This window comes from Dipodomys merriami, unplaced genomic scaffold (assembly GCF_024711535.1).
Source record: "Dipodomys merriami isolate MVZ:Mamm:240054 unplaced genomic scaffold, mDipMer1.0.p SCAF_367, whole genome shotgun sequence".
In the NCBI taxonomy this organism is placed as follows: domain Eukaryota; kingdom Metazoa; phylum Chordata; class Mammalia; order Rodentia; family Heteromyidae; genus Dipodomys; species Dipodomys merriami.
In genome coordinates, this window is record NW_027205237.1 from 133,439 (window position 1) to 158,564 (window position 25,126).

The window sequence follows — 25,126 nt, forward strand, 5'->3', positions numbered from 1 at the left end:
CTGCACCATCAACTCCAGTGAGGAGTATCTATATTCTGGCTATCGTGAAAGCGTCCCTAGGAACATTTATGACTAAATGACTTAAAATATAATCTCAGGTGGCTATGATAGACCAGGTACTTCCCGGGCCCTTTCTTTGGAGAGTCACCACTAATCTTTTCTGAATCAATTTAATATGTATCTCTTTAAAAAGAAAGACATGTACATAATTCCAAACTGTTTAGGGTCAGTAGAGGATTAAATCTTACCACATTAGAAAAGTACTATGCTTATCTCCTTAACATAAGGAGGTTTGAAGAAAATTCCAACTAAAAATATAGAACAAAAACCTGAGTTTAAGGAGGACTCTTGTTCTTAACAGTTTTAAGAACTTACTATAAAACAGATTTAATCCTACTGTAAAATATCTTAAAATGTCTTTACAAAACCAAATGGATTATATGTGCTATAAGGTCCTTTATAGAACTTTTATTCTAAGTGGTTAGGATCAATAGCCACAAGTTCTGCTGTCCATAGGTCCTTTTCCTTTTATTGGGAGGTTTACTTTCAGGGAATTAACGTCACTTTACAAATCTCTGTTAAAGACGTAAGACATGAACAAGATGTAACCAATCTCCAGGGCTAGGGTGCAGCTCATGGATTCCCAGTACCACCAAGAAGAAAACTTAATTCAATGAACTTGAAAATACTTTGCTAAAGGCAAATGGAATACTTTTAGAAAATGAAATTTATAAGGTGATGCCCCCTTTGACAATAAGCAATTAATATTATAGCCAAACACAAAAACAAATTAGACTGATGCATTATAACTGGCTAGCACAAAGCAAGTAGACATTGTTACCAGATGATCGACATGAAGAGGTGCTGAGGTAACATATGTTAGAAGCCGGTATCACTTTTGTGATACTGACTTCGTGAATATCCTTTTTTGGAGGGGGCCGGTCGTGGGGCCTGAACGCTGGGCCTGGGCGCTGTCCCTCAGCTCTTCAGCTCAAAGCTAGCGCTCTACCACTTGAGCCATGGCGCCACTTCTGGCTTTTTTCTTTTTTCTTATGTGGTGCTGAAGAATCGAAGCCAGGGCCTCAGGCATGCAAGGCAAGCGCTCTACCACTGAGCCACCTTCCCAGCTCCTTGAATATCTATTTTTATAAGCACAAATTGAGCATGGAATTCCAACTTCGTTCTAGCTGCACATGTCACGAGCACATTTAAAATACCAAAGGTTTTTTATTTTCATTCCTAACATCATTGATCTAAGGGCTGAAGAACTTCAATAGTTTTGCATGCAAAGTGTTTCAAAAGAGAAGTTAATAATATTTGGTTCTGCCTAGGACCAAAATAAACAAAAATATTAGGACTTGAAGCAGGTCCAGCTAAGAAATCACAAATGCACCTGTTTGTTTATACTAATCAGTACTATATATGTACACCACATTCAGCAAACTTAAAAAAAACACCTTATAAAAGTCTAAACTTGGGGCTGGGAAGGTAGAGTGCTTGCTCTACCTTCAGTAGAGTAGACTGCTCAGTGGTTGAGTGATTGCCTCGCATGCATGAGGCCCTGGGTTTGATTCCTCAGCACCACATAAGCAGAAAAAGCAAGAAGTGGTGCTGTGGCTCAAGTGATAGAGCGCTAGCCTTGAGCTGAAGAGCTGAGGGACAGCGCCCAGGCCCAGAGTGCAAACCCCACGACCAACAAAAACAACAAAAAAGTGTCTAAAACTCATTAGTGGAGGTTCTCAGAAAAATACTTAATTAAATGCTATTTACCTGAGTAACACTAGTCATAATATACAGATGTTCTTATTTATTTTATCTTCACTTGATTTCATAACTTGTATTGTTATTGTTCTGCTGCTTAATTTTCATTATTATTAATCTTCAAATTTAAAATGTTGAGATATTATTACAGTTCACTTATGGTTTCAGAAAAACATCATTAACACCCTAAAAAAGATGACTTAATAAAATGCTAAAATGAAGTCTGACCATTCTTAAATTGCAAATGTTTTAAACTTCAGGTTAGAACATGCATACTGATGCATAACGATGGAATTAAAAATCTCAGTAAAACCTGTTAATACTGGGAGAATGAGAGTGAGAAATAGAGAGAGAGAGGATCTGATTAAAATACAATGTATGTATGTGTGAAAATCATGGTGAAACTCTTAACTCAATTATTCCACCCTATGGAAAAGGAATGACAGGAGAGTTACGTAACCTGGTTGGGGGAATGGGGGAAAAGGTAACAGTGGGGAGAGGGAAGGTGAGGTTTGTTCCTCAAAATCTTATTTTTAAGCCAAATGCCGATGGCTCACACCTGTAATCCTAGCTACACCGGAGGCAGAGATCTGAGCTTTGCAGTTCGAAACTAGCCCAGGCAGAAAAGTCTCTGTGAGACTCTTATCTCCAATTAACCACTCAAAAACTGGAAGCAGAGCTGTGGCTCAAAATGGTAGAGTACTAGCCTTGAGCACAAAGAGGCTCAAGACCTGAGTTCAAGTCCCACAACTGACAAAAAAAAAAATCATATTTTTATGTGTTCCCCAAAATAAAATGGATGCTACACACAAGCTCTTTTTTCCCCAAATGGGCAAATTTCCATTCATTTGAAGTACAATCAGCTAGCTTCAGATGCATATACTAACTTTAAGTAGTGTAACTATTTACAGATGGTGAAAATTTCACGCCTTACAGTATCTTTGAAGATGTTGCTTCAAAGTGGTGTTTCTGACACTGATATCTCAAAAAGCAATACTGAACAAGTGATTTTCTCTTTGTGAATTTATATTCTAGAAGTACCTATTTAAGGAACTGGTACAAAGACAAAAAAAAAAAAAAAAAAAAAAAAACCACGAAAAAGATACCATGTTACTTCCCGCTCTTTCCCACACTGGAAATTCCCCAGTGTGCAGAAATACCATCGACAGGTAATTTAGATAAACCGTGGCTCCCACCCAAAACTGCACAGCACTCCAAAAATAGTTGAACAGGCTCTTGGCAGGCCCCAAGCCTGGTCTTCTATTGTCCCATAATTTCCTCTTGTCTCTGAGAGAGAAGAGAACCAAACAACAGACTGATTTCCTAGACAGAGGGGGCGGGGTGCTTCCCATCCAGGGCCCCAGGTCCCGGGGGGGGGGGTGGGGGGTGGGGGGAGGGTGCCAACCCTTTTCTGGTAATGAAAAGAACCTAGAAAATGTGACGCAAGAGCTGTGTTTAAAACTACCACCTCAGCTATCAGAGGGCCAGAACGACGTATCAGACTGAAACACGTCCTGCCGTCCCTCGTTTCTTACTGACAGAGGAAAAAAGCTGGTTGAATTATTTGTACAACTGCGTTTTTCTCCAGGGAAGGCCTAGCATGAAAAGCCTTGTGACTTAGTTGCTAGTCGAGGTGTGCAGACAACCTGGACGAGCAAAGCAGGACGGGGGGGGGGGGGGGGGGGGGCTCCATCACGCGTGGCAACCGTGGAGCTGGCACAGGGCAAATTCAAACATTCTTCTCCACTCAAATGAACAAAGTGGGTGGCAGAGAAGGGATGACATCATGAGATAAACAAACCTTGGAAAGAGTCATTAGGCAGATGAGAAGTAGATAACTACAGAATTTTAGTTACACAACAGGGTGACAGAATATAAAGTCATAGCTTTACTATAAAAATTATGTAAAAAGCCCTGGGAAAGAGAATTCCCAAGCAAAGAAAGCATCACCTTGCAACATCCAATTGTCTTTCTTACTTAAAATTATTTGATGATATAGTAACTATCACTATCTATTACAATGATCCTTCTGGATAATGTATGAAAAGATCAGCAACTATGCTGGCAGGATTTTTCAGCTAACATGGAATATGAGTGCCACAGAGCAAAAGCACATTATTTCAATCTTGAAAAAATAATATTAAAGAAATGGGGCAATCCCAAACACGGTTGCTCAGGCCTATAATCCTACCGATGCAGGAAGCTGGGATCTGAGGATCACAGCTCAAAGCCAGCCCAGGTAGAAAAGTATTTGAGACTCTTATTGCCTATTAAGCACCCAAAAGCTGGAAATGGAGCTGTGGCTCAAATGGTACAGTGCTGGCTTTGAGCACAAAAGCTCAGAGACAGTGCCCAAGCCCCCAGAACAGCACAAAGAAATGAGGAAATAGACTTCTTACAGACTAAGGGCTTTCCCACTCACCCTTCCTTCAGCGCTCCATTACTACTGCAGAAAATGTGCCACATAAAAGAGCAGAGAATAAAAATAAGACCCGTAACACCTATGAAGTGCAGTGCATGCCACAAAGGTTGCTATTAATGGAAGAAGGTCTTGGACGTTAAATGTGCTTGTTCATAATTCAACATGACAGTCATCAGGAGGAGGAAACACTGCGACAGTGACGTGGGCCACTCTGATAACGCCGAGGAAAGGGCACAGTGGGGGCCAAGGTGGTGGAGCCCCTTACCCCCTGTCTCTGTGGTGCTCTTCTTGTTCAGGATCTTCAGAAGGTCTTTGGTAATCTTCTTCAGTTGATGCTGAGCCTCCTCCCGCTCTTTGCCCACTCCGTAGAGAAGGACTGTGCGCTGGTTACACTCATGACTTGAAGATTCATCCTGGAAAACACAAGATGCCATCTGAGACCCTTGTCTGTGGAGAGGGGGCCGCTGTGCCCGCCCCTGGAGTGCGCTAGCCACAGCCTCTCCCACCGGCCTGCGGCCTGCGGCAGCCCCTACACCAAGCTTGCTCTCACCACAATCTCCACCGGCAACGCCCTGACTTTTCACATTTGGAGCCTGATCAAGTACAACACAAAAACGTGCCACCTGACCTGAAGTCTTGGCAGAAGCATCTGATGTGGGCCTATCCTACAGAGTAAGTTCTGGCTATTGAAAAACTTTTCCTTGTCTAAAACTGAACGTGACATTAATTCCACACATTTAACACACTATCCATTGATTTCTTAAGGAAATTATTGCTTCGCAAGCTTGGTTTTAAGCATAAAGTAAGAGTAGGTATTTTATATCTAGAAAAAATTCTTGCTAGGACATTCAAAAGCTTTACACACACACACACACACACACTTCCAACATGACTGTGTGGAACACGTCGGTATTTGCGTCCAAATGGTGTTTCTGAGCTAGAGTGAAGGCTTCTTTGGGTGTAAAGCAGCTGGCTTTGGTTTTTCCCATGTGGTCACAGAACCTCAGAAATGCACACACACCACCAGCAGTTCCTCAGCCAAGGTTAAGTAGCGTAGGATGTGCTCTTGCTCTCATGACTGGCTTTGATCTTACAGTTAAACTTCTTCGCTGAACAGCTTCCTCAGGCTGGGTGCTTACCCCAAGGGGCTCTTCCCTGGAAGCAAATACCGCTGCGCTCGCATTAGTGATGGCCCTAACCAACAGCAAACCCCGGCAGATGCCCGCCTGGAGTCTCGCATAGGCACACTCCTCGCAAGCCGCATGTTGCTTCTGCAGCCCCATTTTCCCTCAGCTTTGTCACTGTGCTCAGGGTCTCTATCACCATCTGGTCAGCCTTCCCGTCTGGCACACACTGGCCTTGACACCACACTTCCCTTACACTGGCTCCTTACTAAAAAGAGCGCAGCTTGCATGCCTCGCTGACTTATCTCCCCACACTCGCACTCGGGGTTCCAGTGTTTAAATCTGCCTTTACAGTGAGAGGGTCCACCACCTCAGCGGGGTGCTTCCCCAGAAGCCATTCCCCGTTTCAAAACACAAGACACAACAGCTGAGTGAAGCAGCTACAGGCACACAGGGAAGAGCCAGCCGAGCAGCTTGCTGATCTCAGGCTTTAGTTGTTACAGAACGTGAGTGCCGCTTTTTTCCTTTGTTGGGATGTAGATACCCAGACCTATAAAGAGAACAGCAGAAAACTGCGAAACTCAGATGGCACCCGCTGTATGCCCCGGTGACTCCAGGAAGGTACCGGTAACCGGCACCAACACTGACGTCCACGAGAAGAGTGACCCGCAGATTAGCTGCGTTATCCAATACCTCTACAGAATGTGCATCCACATGCCTGGAACTCTGAGAAAAACACAAGGAAAAATGGTCCCCATTGTCAAGCCACTGTAGAGCTATAGGGGAAGCTGGCCGGGCACCACAGGGCGGCCCCTGCTGGGCTGAGAACTCTGACTGCACCCGGCCCGGTCACTTAGAACTCCCTCCCCAACAAATCAGCAACGCCACTGCCCTTGCAAGGTAGAGAGGCGGGAGCACACTGCACACATGGTCGCTGCTGCCAATTCACCCACTGCGAATGACCTCCACGGCACCCAGCCACAGCAGCGACCCCACAGTCGCCGGCAGCTCCCACCTTTGCCGGTGTCTTCCTGTCACCAAATGCCCCAAAGCTGCACAGGTGCACTGCCGCGCCCTTGCTGCACTGAACCACCCAAGGACCAGAAAGGGAATTCTGTAGCATTTATCACAGTGCAGTACAGGTTTTTAAAGGTTATTTTCATGTATTTAAAGTCTGTCTTCCCTGTCTTCATTTTCATTTTCTTCCTTAATAAGCACCATTGGCATTGAATACTTGTTGAGTATTTGTTGAAGCAGACGAGGGGACAAACATATAGCTAAAGAAATGAGGCAGAGATAAAAATAAGAAAAAATAGTTTTACAGATCACTTAAGCTGATCGAGAGCTGAGGAAAGTGAGGGGGGAAGGAAACATAGAAAGTCCTAGAAAAAAATGTCCAGTGAACTACACTCTATAGAGGGAGGCCTAGCTAAGTACCCATTGCCAAAACTAACTACACTTAGCATTAGACATGAGGACTAGGAAACAAAGCCTAAGACATACTAAAAGGAAGAAAATCTTGGGCACCCAAATCTAACAGAAAATATGCATCTCATTAGATTTCAATACGAGCCCACTAGAAATATTTGTTGGAGACCCCCAAAAAGCACATGGAGCACTGAGAAAATAAGGGCAAAGATTCTGGAGGTAGCTGGAAATATATGGTGAGTATTATTTGGCACAAGCCGAGCGACGGGTCAGGGATAAAGACAGCCGTAAGAGGGTGCGGAAGCTCTCACGGTGCTTTAGAAGAGAAAAGTAGAGCTGAGACAGTGGACAGGGTATGAGGGCATCAAGTGAGGCATGCAGGCCTCAGAGTGGACAATGCTCTGATGACACACAGCAACCAGAGGAGGGACACAGACAAACAGGCCACAGAGAGTGTCCAGGGGAGTCACAGGCCCATGGACACACCATGGGTAGTTGTGGGGAAAGCAAGCCAGAGGTAAGGGTCTGAGCTGAGAAGTGACAGCAGGAGAGAAGCCCACACTTCCAGGAGTGAGCACGGGAGCAGCAGCTGGAGAGGACGTCGACGCCTGTTTCAAAGCTATGATTCAAACCAAGGGGTCTTCAGAAAGAAATCAAGAATGGAAAGCAGAGTATGCTACAGGGATAGGAGACAAAGGACTCTCGTTAAGATTAACAATACAAAGAATCAAACCACAGGGAATAAAGAAAATTAGAGAAAACAGAGGGAAATGTGCCCATCCAGGAGAAAGAAACTTAAAGGTAGAATCAGTGCATTGGTCTTGATGCATGCGGGCGGGCACGCACACACACACACACACACACATGCACGCACACACACTGACACGCACGCACGCACGCACATTTCAACCACATTTCCAGGTGACATGGAGCTGCTACTCTGAACATACGCTCAAAATTCAGAGGAAACAACCAAAGCGTGCTCACAGCAGCGGCGCCTGCCCATACAGTGTGACCGTGGAGAGGCTGGGCTTGGGGTACACAGGGGAGCAGCAACATTGGCATAAAGGCAACGCGGAAACAAGTTCTACCATCAAGTTTCATTCCTACCGTATCTTTGTCCCTTGGGTTTAAAAATTAAAAAACTGTATATAATAGTGATACTAAGATGCCTTGATTTAATGTTACCATTTTCCCCAAAACTAAAAGTTAAGGTAAAAAAAAAAAAAAAAAAAAACGTAAAAACCAAAACTGTTTACATTTAAGTTTCTCAAGAAAGCATGAAGAAATTATACAATAAGCAAGTATTCAACTGTTTTTTGTAATGTAATTTTAGATTCTGGCCATTTATAATGGGGAGACACTGTTCAGCCTACAAAGGAGTTAATCAAACACAGATTTAGAATAATGACATTATAAACAGGGAGGAACAAGAGCAAGAGGCTAAACACCCTTAACCAGGCCACATTCTGAGTTAATGTAATTACTCGTCAGAAGGTAACCCGTTATCCAATGTGAAGCATGGTATGTTTACAGGTGAAAATCATCTGAAAAAGGTGATTTTTGCCTCTTTCTTCAGGAAACAGACTTCAAATGCTTGACTTATGGATTCATTATCTGTATGGAAAATAACTTAGAAATCATCAGCTACTGCAGATTTCAGTGAAAAGCTTGAAAATCTTAAATTACTTTTGGTAGAGATGACTTCTGGCTGCTCTGGTCCTCATTCCCAGGAAGTAAACGCAGAAGTCCTAGAAGCAGACAGATGGGAAGTCCAGTGTACACACACAACGCTGCAGATAAACCTCTGATCGTGAAGTTCTCTCTTCCCTCTCTCCTTCCGTTTCCCTATAGAACTCTCAAGACTTTACTGATGAAAGCTCAGCAAATTCTCTACCACAAGTAAGTTTGGCAACTAACTTGAGACATTAATAGGAAAACACCAGATGCCAGTCTAACAACTACTACTGAAGATACAAATCCTTCAGAATCTACCATAAGCAGGTAATGTTCTGTCAGTATTTGACATACATATATTTAGATAAGACGTATGTGTAAATTTTTCTTTCACGTTTTTCTTAAAGTTGTAATTCTTAAGTAACAACAGCAAAAATATATTTGGGATAAACATTAAAATGCAAGTCATATTGATGGTGGTATCAGAAAGAACCATTAATCTCTTCACTAAAAAAATGCGTGGATATAAAAATACAAATGGTATTACCTATTTCATCTTAACTATAAAATGAGACTTAAATATAGACAGAAAGGTAATATTATAAATGTTGAGAATACTTGTGAAATATTTTACTATTTGGCAAAATGAGCACTCACAAAGGAGCTCAACTGCCAGAGAATAAACAAGAGCAAAAAACTGCACTAGTGAAGGTTATAAAACCAGTGATCTTGTGTCAATAAAGTACAGGATTCTATTCACTTTTTTGAAGGGGGATTAAGTGACTGGTGACAGTGGTCACAAGTTTACCCAACACTCTCGATGACTCCAATGTTTATTTTCAATAATTAAAGGATGAAAAAAGTGAACTCCAGGGTTCTTTGGGGAATTTGGAATCACTTCATTTGCCACGCTGAATCTTTTACATGGAAGTAGTGTGGTTTTTCTTTGCTTTCAACATGATTCTCTGATCATAAAGAATATTTTATGTAAAATCAGTTGCATTTGATGCAATAAAAATCTAAAGTTCATGTTAAGTTTCACGGTTTAGATGCTAGATGGTATACTGAGAAGTCAGCTGTTACTTTTCCAATAACTGCCTGTTGTGGTAAGAGCCTACGAAGTCGGAAAAGGGCCTGGCTTTGCTGTTTTACTTCAGCTACCATTGTACACGCTCTAAGTCTAGGAGCACGGTGGGCCTGGCTGCCTTGAGGGGTGGAGCGTGGTGAACACACGTGCACACACCTACACACAAGTATATGTAAATATGCATGTACACCTGTGTAACTAACGTGTATTTAGAAAATGTACATGAAAATTAAACCTAGTGAACAACTTGGAAATAAAGTACACGTGGATTCAAAATGCGTGGGACTAAATAATGGGTCTTTATAAAACAGGTGCTTGAATGGAGGACAGGAAGACAGGGCAGGAATGACTTCCACTTCTGTTTTTCTGTGACTCACTTTCATTTGTTTAGTGAGTTTACCAAGAGTGCTTTCACAATTTCCACTTTTTAATTTAAGATCCAATCATTTCTCCTTGTAATCCTTTGATGACACTGAAATAAAGCCAGGAGTAAGAATGATACAGGAAAGTAAGAAATGCAATATCATCCAAATATCCATTTCCTATGTAAATACAAGTGGGCTTGGAATAAAATCAGACAAGAATTGCAAAGCATCCATAATGTCACATCATAGAATGTCTCTAAGATGAGACTTTAGGGGGTTCAGTAACCATCAGACAGACCCTGTGGAGATAACAGCAAATGCCATGACTAAACAGCTCCCTTGCTTTCCTTCTCTAGGCAGCAAAGAGAAAATGCAAGCCCTGGCCAACGTGACCCCGGCCCCTGGGAACAGCAGCCAGTGCAGCCGAGACTACGAGATCACCGAAGTCCTCTTCCCGCTGCTCTACACTGTCCTGTTTTTTGTTGGACTCATCACAAACAGCCTAGCAATGAGGATTTTCTTTCAAATCAACAGTAAATCCAACTTCATTATCTTCCTTAAGAACACTGTCATTTCTGATCTTCTCATGATTCTGACTTTTCCGTTCAAAATACTTAGCGACGCCAAGCTAGGCCCCAGGCCTCTGAGGGCCTTTGTGTGCCAAGTCACCTCCGTTGTATTTTACTTCACAATGTACATCAGCATTTCCTTCCTCGGGCTGATAACGATTGATCGATACCAAAAGACCACCAGGCCGTTTCACACTTCCGGCCCCAGCAACCTCTTGGGCGCTAAGATTCTGTCTGCTGTCATCTGGGCCTTCATGTTCTTACTTTCTCTGCCTAACATGATTCTTACCAACAGGAGGCCAAGAGACACTCACGTGAAAAAATGCTCCTTCTTCAAGTCAGAATTCGGCCTGGTCTGGCATGAAATAGTCAATTACATCTGTCAAGTAATTTTCTGGATTAACTTCTTCATTATCATTGTCTGCTATACTCTCATTACCAAAGAGCTCTACAGGTCGCATGTGAGGACCAGGGCTGTAGGGAAAGTCCCCAGGAAAAGGGTGAGTGTCAAGGTCTTCATCATCATTGCTGTGTTCTTTATTTGCTTTGTTCCTTTCCATTTTGCCCGAATTCCCTACACCCTAAGCCAGACCCGAGACGTCTTCGACTGTGTTTCGGAGAACACTCTATTCTACGTCAAAGAAAGCACTCTGTGGTTAACGTCTTTAAATGCATGCCTGGATCCATTCATCTATTTTTTCCTTTGCAAGTCCTTCAGAAATTCCTTGACAGGCATGCTGAAGTGCCCCAATTCTAGAACCTCATTATCCCGAGAAAACAGGAAAAAAGGACCGGATGGCAGTGACCCAGAGGAGACACCAATGTAAAGAAATTCCAGAGAACTGCCGTTCTGCTGGGTTCGGGTTCCTTAAATATATCAACAATGACTTAGAAACCCCTAAGGTAACTAAGGTCACTCTTGAAGCAAGGGATATATAGCCACAAAAGTAATGTTCATCTACTTTTCCAGTATAAACACTATCCTAGAATGCAGAAAAGGGCTGGCTCCATACAGTAAAACTGTAGCCATGCCAAACATTATGGAATTCCTGATTTTCAGAGCGGGCACAAGAGGCAATGACAAAATGACATGGAATTCCTGATTTAAACAGGCAGTAAAAATGGGCAATCACAAGGCTGTAATTCTTTACAGGCACATTAGTCACAATCTTGTTTTCTTTACTGTCAGATGAGAAAAATGATCAATTTGATATAATAATCTACCCAAAAACAATACTAAGACACTGTATGCATCCTGGTTACCAAATCAAATCCTGGCTGATTGATATTATAAAAGTTTAAGTCGGATGTTGTTCTTGGGATATACCATGTATATATATAAAGTAGAAATTTATTACTACAAAACCTCAAAGATGTACAAATACAAGTTAAATGCTATAAAATCCCCAAAGATTTAAACTAAATGAGATGCTATATCGTGGAGTTGATTTTTTTATTAAGATGATTATGATTTTAAAAATACCATTCCCATAAAGGTCATAGTGAATACATTACTGAAGTACGAGAAGCTATCTTTATGACAGTCTAATACTAAAGAATATTATTAACATTTCCTTAACACTAGAATAGGAGGTTTCACTAACACCCTGAAAACTTCAACAGACACAATACTGTCCTTGACACTGTATGAATTAGCTTCTGGAGATACCTGCTCTTTGAGTTAACAAACTCTGCTCTGGTAAGAAACATGCATTCAATGTAACTACAGATTTGCTCTGCATCGCTAATAAGAGGCATGCGATTGAACTGTTTGGATTACCTGCTTGATTTGTGTGTATAATATAAAAATCCCACATTCACTCCGTCTTCATTTTGTGTAATTTCTTTGTTCAAAGGTTCTGGTCACCGTAAGTCACCTTCCTCTCCAAAAACATTACAAATCAAACCCACTTCAGCACTGCTGCCAACACTGGTTTATTGCATGCTTTTGGCAATCTCTTCTGAAAATGGCACACAATCCCATAAAATAGGGCAGACCTGGTGTCACACAAGCCTCATTTGATATTTTTAAATGTACTTTCCTTATATGTATTTAATGAGCAATACACAGAGAAAGGCCACAGCTGATCTTTTTAATATGAACCAAACCTGTAACATCATGTTCCTCAAGTATGTACCATCCTCAAATGTCAATATCTACATAAACTGTCAGCAGAAACCCAGAAAGCAGGTTGTAACATAGAGAAGTTTGCTGAGCTTCGATACTGTTACCCAAATGCACACATCATCTCCTCAGCGTCAACGTTCAGTGCAGGACTGAGCACGTGTAAACCTGCCAAGTGCTCCTCCGCCAGGTGCGGCACTTGCTCTCCCAGGGGGCTCCGGCTCTGGGTGGGACAGACCAAGACTTGAACCAAACCACACACACTCTCGGTGCTGCAAAGCCAGTGTGGTGATAACTCTCACGGCTGACGCGCACCGTAACGTCAGGTGCATGCGTTCACTGTTCTGCAGGCACACTGAAAGCTGCAAGGGGACCTACGGACAGCAACTGGAGTCATCAGACCTTCTGACTCCCTAGTTAATTAATTTACGTACATACGTTTGCATTTTAGCTGCTGCAATGGAAACATCCCAACGAAGACCAGAGCTACAAGTAGCAGTTTATTCACATTTAGTGGGCAATTTATCCCACTTTTTATTGTATCTCCTGTACTCCCTTATCTGCCGCTTTGGCAATTTCTCTTCAACCTCATACTTAAGTCTGTGGCAGAAAGTCTGACAAGTCCAGTAAGCCTTTAGATGATTCCTTTTCATGCCTCAATCTGTAAGTCCCAGATCAAGAACTCTAGCGTTTGGTGAACGATTAATTCCACGTTACCCTGACCTCTGCAGCAGGCACGTGGGCAGTTAGTTCCCTGCAGGGCTTGGATCTGCGCCCGGCAGGCTTGCAGTGGGCGTGGGGAAAACCGCTTCATTTCTGCCAGTTCAGTTTTCTCATTACTAAAACGGGGCAGTCTCTACAGACTGGGGTGAGGATGGTGGTTACTAAGAAGGGTACGCCATCTGCTTAGGGTCCAGTGGGAGTTCACATGTTCAGCTTGTCCTCTTGTGCCAGGCTCCTAAATTCTGGGATTTCTGGTTATATATATCACCTTGGCTCTACTCTCCTGAATTTTATGAGCTATCTGCACTAGTATAGGAGGATTTTATTTTTTTTTCCAAGTTGATTTAACATGTGATAGGCATTATTCTGAGTATATGGTAAATATTTTGTCAACTTTATTCTCTTGTAAGCAGACACTATTATTTACTTACATTGTAAACTGAAGGCAGCTACTTCATCAACAGTATAAGTAGCTTGCCCAAAGTCCCAAGAAAAGTAAGAGCAGGAAGAGGAACTGAGCCAGGCCCTGGGCCTGGCGTACATTCCAAGGGGGAGGCCTCCCCCAGCTCTGAACGCGTGGCTGGCGGTTAGGAGAGGAGGCCTCTCGGTTAAGACCCCCCCCAGCCACTCTGGCGCGGCTGGGGGGGAGGGTCGTTAATATAGTTACCAAGGCCCAACACTCTGAAACTCTCACACTTCTGTGAATCCAGATATGAGCACCATTTGTCAGTTCCCCTTTTGAAAGTTTCCCACACACTGGCATTTTGAAATTCAAACAACTTGTGATTTCCCACTTTCAGATTTTTTTTTGCAGCAAGAGATGGCCTTTATTTATTTTTCTTCATTGTTTCCTCCTCCTTTGTTTTCCCCCTACCATCCCTTCCCTCCCACCTCCACAACACCCCCCCCCCCACACCAAGGCCCATTTTCATAGTATCAAGTTATCATGTACATAATTCCCCTTGTTTAGGGTGAAACTATTCCAAATCTTCTTCTTGGTAACAGAGAAACCAGCTGTACAAAATTCATAATTAGGTAAGTTAAACCCTTTAAATCACAGTTTTAAAAGTATGCTTGGTTTTTGTCCTCAGCTTAAGCAAACAAACCAATATTCTAAAAATTTTATCTATTATCACATTAGTGAATCTTGACTCTATTTTCCAAGGAAAACATGTTTGAGGAGAACAGAATAATTACAAAGTGTGCCATATATTGTGAATAGAAAGTCCAAATTATTAGGCATTATGTTGCCTTGTATTTTAAAATGTTCAAAGAGAAAATAAAAAATTTTTTTTTTTTTGGGGTCCGGTCGTGGGGCCTGAACTCTGGGCCTGGGTGCTGTCCCTCGGCTCTTCAGCTCAAGGCTAGCGCTCTACCACTTGAGCCACATCGCCACTTCCGGCTTTTTTTTTTCTTTTTGCTTATGTGGTGCTGAGGAATCGAACCCAGGGCCTCATGCATGCAAGGCAAGCGCTCTACCACTGAGCCACCTTCCCAGCCCCCAGAAAATAAATTTTTATTTTCAAAATTCCAAGCCAAGTCATCTAAAACTTTCTGATCAACCAGTCCTGCAGTCTAGGCCAACTCTAAGGTAAAACTTGTGGCAAGGAATATGAAATGAAACTCATCAAGAACGCCACATCCTCCAGAAGATCTCTGAATTTCCTCTTTCCCTTCACCTATCTGCCAGGCTGGCACAATTGTAGACAACAACTTTCTCTATACTTCAAGAGACTTAAGGGGAAACATCACAGAGTTTGGTCGCAGGTGAGTCACGAAACCCCTGAAGTATTCCGTACTGCGAAGAGTTCCAAAAGTGTCACCTCCACTCAAATCTGCATACCACAGAGGCGCCCTCTGCCCCAGAGACCTGAGCCTGCCTTCAAATCTGTCACCCAGAAGAGGGAACGGGGCGGGAGGGGTCTTCCTTTACCCACAGTATCACGTAAGTGATAGGCCTGGGATTCGTACCCCAAAGTTTAGGGCTTAGCATGCCTACTTCTTACAGAATATGTTCTCTCTCATAGATCTCAGGACTAATAACTAAAACAAACATCTACAGAACAAGTAAGCCACCCTCCTGAAAAACAAATTCCTGGAAAAGCCAGTCTCTGAGGATACAGAAGATGATTCTGTCTGATGTTGGAGTCAGATCTTACTCTCCTAGTTGGTTCTAATTTGGGACTATTCCTTTATCATTCCACCGCCTACTACTATGTACAAGAAGCTCTCAAAGCTCACCGAATATGTACATTGAGAAGATAGGCCAGAATAGTAACTATGAGAAAGAAAAAAACAATTTAGCAACTAAATTTACTCAAATCATAGTGGATGCGGAGTGATGGTGTGAAACGCAGCCCTGGGCTGGCAAGCCCTCCAAGGGCTGAGCACGATGAGTTTCAAACAGATGACACCGCAGAAGCACACAGTGAAAATGAGGAAGGAAACACAGTATAAAAAAGCAGAACACGTGCTTCATGATCTCTTTTTTTGGCTGAACTAATGAACGCCACAATCAGAAGACAGAGAACTAAGGATCCTCTCCAACAAAGGTGAGTTTCACTTTTTCTTACGAATGTGCTTGCTTTAAAAAGGCAGAATATAGTTTCAACAAACAACAGTATTACTTTATGAGCATGAGAATTCATATAAGATACAATAATCTGACATGTAGGTTACCTCTTGATGATGTTTTGTTTTGTTGCTGTGTTAAATGTGATACCTGTTATCTGAACTTCACAGGGATTTGAAAGTAATAGGACTGTTAAAAAGTACCAAAACCACACTAGGCGTTTAAAAATTTTAGCTAGAAAGGCCTATCTTCCAGACACTGAAGGTATTTAATAAATAGAGGTGGTTAATATGCTTAAAACATACTTTAAGAAAGTAGTATTTGCAAAGTGTGAAGAGCTTTCTTTTCCTTTCTTGATGTACGTACTGGTGTATGGCGCTGATCTGAAGACGACACCACAGTGATGCAGAGTTTCAACGGGTCTGCGAGCTGCCCCCGGGACACCAGGGTGACTGGGCTGGTATTCCCCGCCCTCTACTCGGTGGTGTTCCTGACCAGCCTCCTGCTCAACACCCTGGCCCTCCGGGCATTCCTTCACACCCCGAGCTCCTCCACCTTCATCGTCTACCTCAAGAACACTCTGGTGGCTGACCTGATAATGACGCTCACGCTTCCCTTCAAGATCCTCTCCGACTCTTCCCTGGGACCCTGGCAGCTCAGGGCTTTCGTGTGCCGCTTCTCTTCTGTGGTCTTTTACGAGACCATGTATGTCGGCATAGTGCTGCTAGGCCTCATTGCCTTCGACCGATTCCTCAAGATCGTCAGACCTTTTGAAAAATATTTTGTTAAAAAACCTGCTTTTGCAAAAATGATTTCTGTCCTCATCTGGATCATTTTGTTCCTCATCTCCCTACCAAATATGATCCTGAACAACGGAGAAGCAACACCATCATCAGTAAAAAGGTGTGTGTCGTTAAAGGGGCGCCTGGGACTGAAATGGCACCGAGTGGTGAATTACATAAGTCAATTCATTTTCTGGACTGTTTTTGTCCTCATGTTTCTGTTTTATGTGGTGATTGCAAAGAAACTGTACAATTCGTATAAAAAGTTCAAAAGTAAGGACAACAAGAGCACCAAAAACCTGGAGGGGAAAGTGTTTGTGGTTGTGGCTGTCTTTTCTGTCTGCTTTGCTCCCTTTCATTTTACCAGGGTTCTCTACATTCACAGCCAGACCCACAATCAGACTGACTGTAAACTGGAGAATCAATTGTATATTGCTAAAGAAACAACTCTGTTTTTGGCAGCAACTAATGTTTGTATGGATCCCTTAATATACATCTTCTTGTGCAAAAAATTCCTAAGGAGACTACCATGTGTGAGAGGGAGACGGGAAGAACACCAGTACAGTCAGACAGACCACATCACCCTGAGCTGACAACTTACGCTTGGCTAACTTCCACTCCGTGATGAAACCTGAAAAGATCATTCATTCAGAAGTGAAATTTAAGCAATAAAAGGAAAATGACTGGAACAAATATTGTCTTACTTTATTATCTTAGGGTATTGGAAAGACTATCTAAATTTAACCCAACAGATTTACTTATAAGCAATCTGAACTGAAATTAAGAGAGTGTGAAAGAAAGCATGTGGCCACTAGAGGTCATCTCTAGAAACCACCTTTTGAGGGGCATTCATTTTCAGATGGAAAAATTACGAAGAAACATGGAGAGCTAAGAACCTCCCTCCCCTCTGTAAGTCTCGCATTCTGGTGCACACATATTGTACACAACACTACTACTTTTATAGCCCCCAAATGATGATAGTTGCTGGCATAAGTAAGCGAACAAGCCCCAGTTTCCAAAGTCATGAAGCAGGGCTTGAAAGGTATGCTCAATATTCAGAATCTGAGGACCGGAAGGGATATAAAAGGCCTCCGGGATCCTGGAGGAAGAATCGTCACCACTGAAAAACGATAGAGACCCTTGTCCGTATCACAACAGAACAGCCTAAGAGGCATAAGCTCTCGGTTAGACCAGACGCTCCCCCATTAAAGACCTCAGCTGAGAGAAGGCTGGACTCTTTGGCCAAGCCTTCTTGGAACACAGTGTCTATACCCCACTCCTCCACCCTGCCGGTGAGGTCAGCACTGTAAGCACGTTTCTACCGGCTAGTTACCATTCTTGACCACAGATCATGGGTTACAGATGTTTTCAACATCTTCACATCCGTGCTCGGTACATGGAAGGGACGGAATTGCTGACCCATAATCAGTAATACCAACACTTGAAGATTCTTTTTCAAAGTCTAGCTCTCCTTATTTGCCCGCGTATTTCTTCCTGAATCTGTGGAGAACTGAAGTGAGTACAGAGGCCGCTGAGACCCTCGGACTCACCCCTCACTTCCTGCAGCTTACCCCTTCCCAACATTTCAGGACTACACTAGTCCTGATCTCCTCCTTTGTAAGGAGGGACACTCCCAAGAAAGATTATGAGGACTATTTCAAGGGCTCTTTGGTTTATCACTAAAGGGAAAATAGGAACTTTCTAAATGCAACCACAATATTGTGGCTATACCTTGCCTTCCAAATTGAGAAGTATTTTTCACTTCTAATCACACCAACTTTATGGTGTATGCAGATCACCCCTACACACACACATTTGCTTACTCTTCCTCAGTGAGCCTTCCAGAAAGGAAAGTGGCATCATTCCACAAACACCGACCAAGTTTAAAATACTAGGAACTGCCCTGTGTGTATTACTTCATTTATTCATGGCCTTCTCCAAAAGATATTAGTGGTGTTACCCGAAATAAAAATGGTATGAAGTGGAGCGCCTAGGCTCCAAACTGCAGTCCACCTGACTCGCATTAACAGTGTTGCTACACTGCCACGCACAAGCAATTCCACAGATGGAAGATGGCTTAAGCTGCCCACCTTAGGAAAAAGTACCAAGGAGAAGGTAGATTCAGACGCCAACACATCTCTGGATTCAATCTTCAAAACACTTTCCCCCTGTAATCAACCATTACAATTAAAGTTCTCATACCAGAAAAGGCAAGTAGTTTATGTAAATCAGAGCTAATAAATACAAATCTCTTCAAGCCATAGATTAACCATAGTAATTCAAAGCAGGGACCCAAAGGAATATTAAAGGTTTGTAATAATTACACCCAGCACCAATGCACAGCTCCTAGATGTGAGCCACAATTAGAATGACTTTGCATACTCAGATCTGGTTCAGATTTTACTACAATCCTTGAATGCATGCTCTGGCTACAGGATAAAGACAGATCACCTACAGCTATGTTTCAATTATATCCTTGCTTATCTTCATTTTAAAATAATAAGTTAGTGTACCATAAAAGGCTTTGATGTCCTTTAGTGCACATTTTCCTTGAAGAAGAAATGAATACATTTGAGATTAGTGAACAGTGAGATTACAGCGTAAAGGCAATTCGTTCCTACATTGGAGGAGGAGACTTCAGCGACAGCACAGGGCCAGACCAGGGCAGAGAAACCAAGAGAGGAAATAAACCAAAAAGACATGTGCATGGAGAAACAGCCAGAATACAAAAGTAAGCCTTGGTAACACCTTTGCCCAGTGGCTCGCATCAACAGAGAGCAGCAGTCGGGCATAGGTGGCTACTCGGCAAGCTGAGGTCTGAGGATCAAGGCTTGAAGCCAGCCCAGGCAAGACTATCTCTACATAATCACCAAAAAGCTGGAACTGGAGCTGTGGTAGAACACCAGACTTAAGTGAAAGAGCTCAGCCTCAGGATCCGCGCATTGAAAAAGGGGGGTGGGGGTGGGGGGAACGGGGCAGGACTGGAAGAGTCTTACCAGTCATCTCAGGACTGAAAGAGTCTTACCAGCAACCCCTCCTAATTCTAATTCTTTGGAAGAGGTGAGGAAAGACCTACTATTCATTTAGAGACATGACACCAAGAGAAGACATCCAAGATCTCAAAGAAAATGTGAGTTTGGGTCTATCTACTTTTTTTTTTTTTTTTTTTTTGGTTCTATCTACTTTTTAGTTAAGGATCTACGGTCCATACACAGGGCCGGTGATGCTCTTCTTTGACCTCAAAATGCTAAGATCCAGGACAGTCTTCATGTCAAATGCCTCAAAAACATTTAGCACCCTGTTGATACACATTCCAGTGGAGGGGCTTAGCAGACACAGATTAAAGAAAAAGGAAAAACAAATTCTCTTATTCTGAAGAGTGGAAGTGTCTAAGAACGATAAAACTACACGCATTATGTTATGGCTGACTAGACTGCACTCAAAAAAGTTGCCAAATGCTGGGCACTGGTGGCTCACACCTATCATCCTAGCTACTCAGGAGGCTGAGTCTGAGGATCATGGTTCAAAGCCGGCCTGGGCAGGAGAGTCCATGACACTCTTATCACCAATAAACTACTTTGAAAAGTTCAGAAGTGGTTCTGTGGCTCAAGTGGTACAGCGCTCACTTTGAGCTGAAGAGCTCAGGGACAGTGCCCAGGCCCAGAGTTCAAGCTCCTCGACCGACACCCCCCCCCCAAAAAAAAGAAAGTTGCCAAACTAAAGCACACATATTTCTAAATGTGATTGTTTCAACATTGTTGCCATGACAATAGCATTTGATAAGGTAAGAGGTACCTCTTTGCTTTAGGGCAGTATATACTGAAGTAGTTAGGGGCTATGTGTTTATGTCAGTGACTCCACCTTCAAATACAACCTGCAAAACTTATGTAGGGGCAGCGGGCTTGGGGGAGAAGTAATGTGAAAAAACATTAATAATCTAGAGAGCTAGCCAAGTGCTCTTTCAGCTTGTGTATTAACCTTAAAATCTTTTTAAAGTGTTAGAAGGAAATATGAACAGTACTAGTAAAAGGAAAAAGGAGCTACAGAGCGCTTTAAGCATCACGGTGACACAAGCACCGCACACAGTTTTCCCAAACGAATGTTGGATTTGTACTAGCTGAACAGTATTATTAAAAAGAGCTGCCCTTCAGTTAACAAAATCACCCAATGAAGCAAGGTTAACTGTTATGAAGTCTCCTGGGGCTTCTATGAAATGTAAGACTTGCTATAACAATAAGCAGAAACGATATCTAAGTTGACGGTTCAATGATGTGGCTGGTGGCTAGCTGCTCTTTTCATGAAGCACCACTCAGTTTTTTGTGCGTGACTAAGTGTGTACAACTTCCCTCTTTGAATTTTAAGTGAGACTACTTGAACAAGTTCGAACTTGTGATTGGTATAAAATACTTTAAAATGAATGCGTAAAGGCTGACTCATGTTAACTTTTTCATTTCCAGGCTTAATTTGCATCAGTAGCTAGAGAAGTACTGAAGTACTATTCCCAGAGAGAAGTGGTTTTACAGAAGTCAGGAGGGCAATAAACTAAAACTATTGCCATCCCAGTCCATCCTAGACAGGACCTGGCCCTGCTTCTCCTGAACAACAAACACATGCCAAATCCAGTGCCTTATCACTCAGGAAAAACTCAAAGTTCCTTCATAACAGTTACAAGGGACTATCAAAAATCCCTTCAAACCACCTCCTCAGCAATTTTCAAAAGGTAATAAAATCCTGAATTATCAACACATTACCCTTTCAAAGCTTTCTAGAACGCATTGTTCTTTTTCTTCTTCTTCTTCTTCTTTTTTTTTTTTTTTTTTTTGCCAGTCCTGAGGCTTGAGCTCAGGGCCAAGGCACTGTCTCTGAGCTTCTTTTGCTCAAGGCTAGCGCGCTACCACTTGAGCCACAGCACCATTCCCGGCTTTTTCTGTGCATGTGGTACTGAGGAATCGAACCCAGGGCTTCACACATGCTAGGCAAGCACTCTACCACTGAGCCGCATTCCCAGCCCTCCTAATTTCTTAAAAAGTAGAAATATTATGTTTAGAAGCCAGCCAGAGGGCAAACCATGTGTAGAGACCACAGTTCTCAAAGCCGTGGCAGAGCCAGTGGCCGCACCCATGCAGGAATTATAAAGGGAAGGAACACAGTCCAAGCCTGGCCAGGCACACATGAGAAACCCTGGTCTAAAAACTAGAGCAGCAAGGCACTGCTGGCTCACAATTGTCATTCTAGTTACTCAGGAAGCTACATCTGAGGATCATGGCTCGAAGCCAGCCCAGAAAGAAAAGTCCAGGAGACTTTATCTCCAATACGCCAGCAAAAAGCTGGAAGTAAAGATGTGGCTCAGGTGGTAGAGAACCAGCCTTGAGCAAATATGCTAAACAAGAGCACAAGGCCCTTCATTATAAGCAAAAAATAATATAAAGCAAAAAGAGCTGGCAACTTGACTCAAGTAATAGCGCACCTGTCCAGAGGTGCGAGTTCCTCTGGGTTCAAACCCTGTATAATTTCTAAGTCCGTATTATGTTTCTCGACCCTAATAAAACAAAGTCAACCCAGATATTACACGCATTAACAGAAGTGCCTTTATTCCTATCACAAAATCCCATCAAATATCTGTTCCAGGGGCTGGGAAGGTGGCTCAGTGGTAGAGCACTTGCCTTGCATGCATGAGGCCCTGGGTTCAATTCCTCAGCACCACATAAGAAAAAAGAAAAAAGCCGGAAGTGGCGCTGTGGCTCAAGTGGTAGAGCGCTAGCCTTGAGCTGAAGAGCTGAGGGACAGTGCCCAGGCCCAGAGTTCAGGCCCCACGACCGGACCCCCCCCCCAAAAAAAAGAAAATATCTGCCCCAATAAACTTCCTATTATGAATTTTATACACACCACTGGAAATTTGGGGCAATAATCCCAAGACACTGCAGAGACACTCTGTGCCGCAAATCTTCAAGAGGACTGACAGCGACTATGATCTGGATTGGTGCTTTTAAGACATGGCAGTAAAATTTCAAATCACAAGCAGCATGTCATGCATCATGATTAAAAATGGCAAAAAGTCCATCTAAGATCTCTACAGCACAAGTTCCCCATTCTAAATTCTAAAAGCAAAATCCACAGAGAAGCAAAACGTTAGAAAGATTCAACCCCTAATGAAAAGTCACTTGTAAACTTGAAAACTTCTTGTAAGGTGGTGCCATTATTAAGCTGGGTAATTTTTAACCTGGGACCTTCTAGCTACTGGCTACCCACACATACACACTCACCCAAACAGACTGGGCAGCATTCGAACTCTGACTGTCTGGTTGCACAGGCGCATAAGTACACACCAAGTTACAGATTTACTAACTCCTAAAACGTTTCCATATGTAATTTAGACTCCGCTTACTTTCATCTGGCAAACATCTTTAAGGTTTTTTTTTGAAAGGGCGAATTCCGTTCTTCTATTAATGGCGGCAGGCACCTGTTTCCTTCCTCTGGGGCTCCAGCTCAAGGTTCCCCTGGAGCTGGCAGTGCTCAGGTCCGGGCTCCAACCTGGCCAACCTGGAGACCGCAAGAGCTAGGTCCAGAGGTCAGGGCCAGGGGCCAGGGTCGGTGCCCTGCAGTGCCCAGGGCCCTGGGCCAGGCTCTGGGCTCCGGGTGTCTGGCATCAGCAAAGGAGCTGGGCGAAGACTTTAAAAACACACAAACGCCTCCTTTTCCATCTCTTGGAGCTGATTTCTGTGTGCTTTGTCTCCTACACAAGTTTACGTGGGACAAGGGGCAAAGAAGAGCGGCCGAGAGACTCCCAGACACTATGCTGGAGACGGACCTCACCACGGGGAGGGGCACTGCTCAACAAGAGGCATGGGCCCTTACCTACGTACGTAACTGTAACCCTCTGGATCTCACCTTGACAAAAACAGCACAAGCCTTTAAAAGCCGACCAGGCAGCAAATATTTTAGGGGACTCATGTTTCATACTAAGCAATCATTTTGCCAAGCACTGAACTTTCTGGGTCCTATTTCCCTCCCCCCTTTTTTAACAGCCTTTCTGGTAGATTACAGGATCAGTATTTTAGTGACTCACTGATAAAGTAGCAGATTTGGCTAGAAGATGACCAAGTTTTTACTATAAGACTGGCCAATACTTTCCCTTATTTTCAAATGTAAAAGTAAAAGCAAAATATAGAATCTCAAACAGGAGAAAAGATTCTTCTCTCCTTCATAACTTTGAACTTTATAGTCAGGTAATATTCATGGGCTTGAGATGGTATGGTAACGAGTCCACAGGATACCAACTACCTTGACCTGGGTCAGGAGTATTTGACCAGGCCAGGCAATGGTGCAAAAAAAGAGGCTCAGAGATAGTGTCCAAGCTCGGAGTTCAAGCCCCAGGACCAGCACAAAAAAAGGAAGAAAAGCATATTGGAGCTGAGTATGACCCCAGCATTATGGGGAAAGGCAGGAAGACAGACAGGTGGCCCACCTGGACACCAGCACAAGGCCCTGGGTTAGGTCCCCAGCAAGAACGTAGAAAGAAAAGAAGAGAGAAAGAGAAAGGAAGAAAGAGGAAGGGAGGGAGGGAGGGAGGGAGGGAGGGAGGGGGAGAGGGAAGGAAGGGAGTAGGCAGAATGGGAATGGATTTGAAGCTTTGGCTAACCCTTAAACCTGTATTTTCTTTTTTTTTTTTTTTTTTTTTTTTGCCAGTCATGGGGCCTGAACTCTGGGCCTGGGCGCTGTCCCTCAGCTCTTCAGCTCAAGGCTAGTGCTCTACCACTGGAGCCAAGCACCACGTCCAGCTTTTTCTGCTTATGTGGTGCTGAGGAATCGAACCCAGGGCCTCATGCATGCAAGGCAAGCACTCTACCACTGAGCCACCTTCCCAGCCCCTTTCTTTTTTTTTAATGCAAGAAAACAGGGTATTTTTGTCTCAAAGTTCTGGAATTAATTAGAAGTAAGAAAAATGTAATTATATACATTTGCTACTATGTGATTCCTTTTAAAAGGACAAAACAAGCTGGGGCCCAATGGCTCACGTCTGCTATCCAGATTATTCAGGAGGCTGAGAGCTGAGGATCATGGTTCAAAGCCAGCTCGGGCAGGAAAGTCCACAAGCCTCTCGTCTTCAATTAACCAGCCAAAACGCCAGAAGTGGCACTGTGGCCCAGGTGGTAGAGTGCTAACCTTGAACACAAAAGCTCAGGGAGAGTACTCAGGCCCTGAGTTCAAGCTCCAGGACTGGCGCGCGCACACGCACACACACGCACACACACACACACGCACACACACACACACACACACACACACACACACACACACACAAACAAGCTGTATTTTATAAAAGAATACCGTTGAAGGGAGTCAATGGATCTGCTCCCTAAGTAACTCTGAACCATTTTGAATGTTTATATTTGAATATGTATAAAACTACATTATAGATTTCATCAGATTCTTGAATAAAACTACAGGTTTCCAAAGTTATCAACTACTACTACAAATATCCTTTAATTTT

At 43.2% G+C, this 25,126-nt stretch overlaps 3 protein-coding genes across 11 annotated transcripts in view; 2 read left to right on the top strand and 1 right to left on the bottom strand.

The window, feature by feature from the left end:
- Nucleotides 1-12,260, top strand: part of LOC138804488 (P2Y purinoceptor 12) — a 43,436-nt gene extending 31,176 nt beyond the window's left edge. The window contains exons 1-3 of one of the 2 annotated variants that reach the window (XM_069988767.1): nucleotides 4,719-4,855; nucleotides 8,590-8,739; nucleotides 10,221-12,260. In XM_069988767.1, the coding sequence (XP_069844868.1) occupies nucleotides 10,235-11,260 (1,026 nt within the window). In that variant the 5' untranslated portion in view covers nucleotides 4,719-4,855; nucleotides 8,590-8,739; nucleotides 10,221-10,234 and the 3' untranslated portion in view covers nucleotides 11,261-12,260. Of the gene's footprint in view, nucleotides 1-4,718; nucleotides 4,856-8,589; nucleotides 8,740-10,220 lie in introns of those variants that run through there. The other variant, XM_069988765.1, reaches the window with a different exon arrangement.
- LOC138804484 (mediator of RNA polymerase II transcription subunit 12-like protein) overlaps nucleotides 1-25,126 on the bottom strand; it is a 215,186-nt gene that overhangs the window by 65,674 nt on the left and 124,386 nt on the right. For all 8 annotated transcript variants that reach the window (XR_011365277.1, XM_069988758.1, XM_069988757.1 and 5 more), the window contains one exon: nucleotides 4,449-4,596. Coding sequence is in view for 7 of the 8 variants with exons in the window: in XM_069988758.1 (XP_069844859.1) it covers nucleotides 4,449-4,596 (148 nt within the window). In the remaining variant the exon portion in view is untranslated. The remainder of the gene's footprint in view (nucleotides 1-4,448; nucleotides 4,597-25,126) is intronic.
- LOC138804489 (P2Y purinoceptor 13-like) lies at nucleotides 15,735-17,341 on the top strand. The gene is made up of 2 exons (XM_069988768.1): nucleotides 15,735-15,833; nucleotides 16,243-17,341. The coding sequence occupies exon 2, from the start codon at nucleotides 16,257-16,259 to the stop codon at nucleotides 17,226-17,228; it is 972 nt and encodes a 323-aa protein (XP_069844869.1). The 5' UTR covers nucleotides 15,735-15,833; nucleotides 16,243-16,256; the 3' UTR covers nucleotides 17,229-17,341.

Coding starts and splice junctions, on each gene's coding strand:
- LOC138804489 (XM_069988768.1), top strand. CDS start 16,257: ATGCAGAGTTTCAACGGGTCTGCGAGCTGCCCCCGGGACACCAGGGTG.